The 2,500-nt window shown below is 42.7% G+C and overlaps 1 protein-coding gene across 1 annotated transcript in view; it reads left to right on the forward strand.

Moving 5' to 3' along the window:
- The window catches only part of LOC143041296 (putative glutamate receptor), a 47,009-nt gene that overhangs the window by 7,525 nt on the left and 36,984 nt on the right, over nt 1-2,500 (forward strand). The window contains exons 7-8 of the mRNA XM_076213122.1: nt 540-782; nt 1,757-1,884. Coding sequence (XP_076069237.1) covers nt 540-782; nt 1,757-1,884 — 371 coding nt within the window. The remainder of the gene's footprint in view (nt 1-539; nt 783-1,756; nt 1,885-2,500) is intronic.

Here is a 2,500-nt window from a genome sequence, read left to right on the forward strand (position 1 = left end):
GATGCCATTACCCTGAGGTATGGATGGCCATTGGATGGGGTACATAACAAATGTTCGTATGGTACACAGTTTAATTCAAATCATACGACGATATGCAATCAGAGTGGATTCATCTGTATGAGACATGACGAGAAAATGGCTCTCGTTGCCCAAATGCTTCGGGAGGTTTGCAAAGATGAGACTATCGAGCCAACACTACTCCCCATAGGAGGGGAGAATGAACTGTGTCTGTGGGAGACAGTTCCTAATTGCTTTCTCTATACAGTTTCATGGGGATGGAGGTCGTTAAAAAATATATATATAGTAATAGAAATAGTCGACCACAGTCATTGGTGAGAGCGGGGCCAATGAACTGTGTCTGTGGGAGATATAACTTATCTGCTTTCACAACACAGTTCCAAGAGGATGGAGGTTGTATTTAGTTGTAGTAGTAGTAGTAGTAGTAGTAGTAGTAGTAGTAGTAGAAGTAGTAGCATGAGTAATCGTAGTAGTAATACTATTATCATTATAACTATTTCTTTACTATTACCATTTCTTAGGTTGCGGCTTCTTGGCTACTGGTCCTTAGCCTCATCCCCCGAAGACCTCCTTCTTCGAGAACCTTTCTTCCGGACTCCAGAGGACCTGTACAGCGATTTTGAGGGCCGCAGGCTCACGGTGGCCGTTGTAGACAACTGGCCGTTCTTTCGAGTTCGAGACTCGCCCGAAGAAGGAGGCCTAAGGGCAGATTCTGGGATCGATGTGAATATTCTGAACGCTTTGGCGAACAAGCTCAATTTCACGTGAGTGTATACAAGTCGTATGTCATTGGTCAGCATATAGTATCTAAGGTATTACTCAGGGGTTGAAAATTTTGAAGTATTTACTAAAACGAATGGGTATTCAGGTATCAATTTACACTCCCAGGAAAAACGAAGAGTTAGGGATAATCTAATGGAGGTATTCAAATGGGTCAAAGGCTAACAAAGGTGATGCAGGTCAGGTCATGATAATAAAAAATCAGGGTAATGGGTTTAGATTTAGCAAATCTAAGGAAGGAAATAGGCAAGAAGTGGGACGCCAAGAGAGTGCTTAACGAAAGGAATAAACTTAGTAACCATGTAGTGAGTGCTGAAACTACTGATTTTATTAACCTCTTCAATACAAGTAAAAATCTCGTGGGCAGCATCAGCTGCCTGATGTACGATGATGCACCACAGTACTCGTCTGATAAAATATAAACTTACAGCTGTATTACTCGTTCTCTTTCACTCTGAATATTAATAACCACATAAAATATGATCAAGCAAGTTCACAGAATATGGGGGTCACCCAGCTACAACCACAAAATAAGTATAATCAAGACGTCTGCGTGGGGGGTCATTGTATTGAAGATGTTTAGAGAAATTTAGATAACGTTATGGATAGGGATGGCAGGTGATAAGGGACATGGAACTGCCTAGTGCAGGCCTTATGGTCTCTTGTAGTATCCTCTATTATCATAAGTACAAAAGAATGTGGAAGACTGCAAGAGAACATGAGGCCTACACTAGGCAGTTCCATGTCCCTTACCATCTGTCACCCCTATCCATAGAGTTATCTAATCTTATCACCAGTTGTTTCAACGCTCGCTATATGAAAACTAAATCTATTCCATCAGTTATGCACGTGTGTTCTTAAACCGTCTAGCATATATCAGTATAAAATCTTGAAGGGCATGCTTAGGTGAACGGGTTAAAGAAGCAGAAAAATTTACTAAGTTTCTCGGCTGATCTAGATATCAGCTGACAACACCGTTGGACGGTCAATGGGGCATCGTGAGACCCAACGGACTTGTGACTGGCATGATCGGGATGCTCGTGTCTCGGGAAGCTCACATGGCCATCAACGAGATCACCATCACAGGTAACAGTCAATTCATTGTTGACCTTTGTTTTCATATGACCTAATTACAGGACCGAAAGGTTTTCTTTGTCGAGATGCTTTGGCATTTCAAGTCATTGTATCTTCTGTCTCGCGGACACACACACACACACACACACACACACACACACACACACACACACACACACACACACACACACACACACACACACACACACACACACACACACACACACACACACACACACACACACACACACACACACACACACACACACACACACACACAAACACATTATATCTGCTTGTGGTCTTCATATTAGTTAACATCATACTATTGACTAAATGATAGATTGATCTACTAATTCTCTGATTCATTGACCCACCGACCATCTGATTGACTCATTGAGTAACTGACTGACTAATTTCCTGATCAATTTACTGTTTTACTGATTTATTTGTTGAACGATCGACTGATCGGCCAACTGACTTCAGGGAGCCGCGAGGCGGTCGTCGACTTCAGCGTCCCGTACCTGATCGAATCGACGACGATCGTCTCAAGAGCTCCTAAGGAGAGAAGTCGATCTCTGGCCGTCTTCTGGCCTTTCAGCCTTCCGGTAAGGACAACCCAGAGTTC

Source organism: Oratosquilla oratoria, chromosome 30 (genome assembly GCF_046742065.1).
Source record: "Oratosquilla oratoria isolate Oo_2021 chromosome 30, ASM4674206v1, whole genome shotgun sequence".
In the NCBI taxonomy this organism is placed as follows: Eukaryota; Metazoa; Arthropoda; class Malacostraca; order Stomatopoda; family Squillidae; genus Oratosquilla; species Oratosquilla oratoria.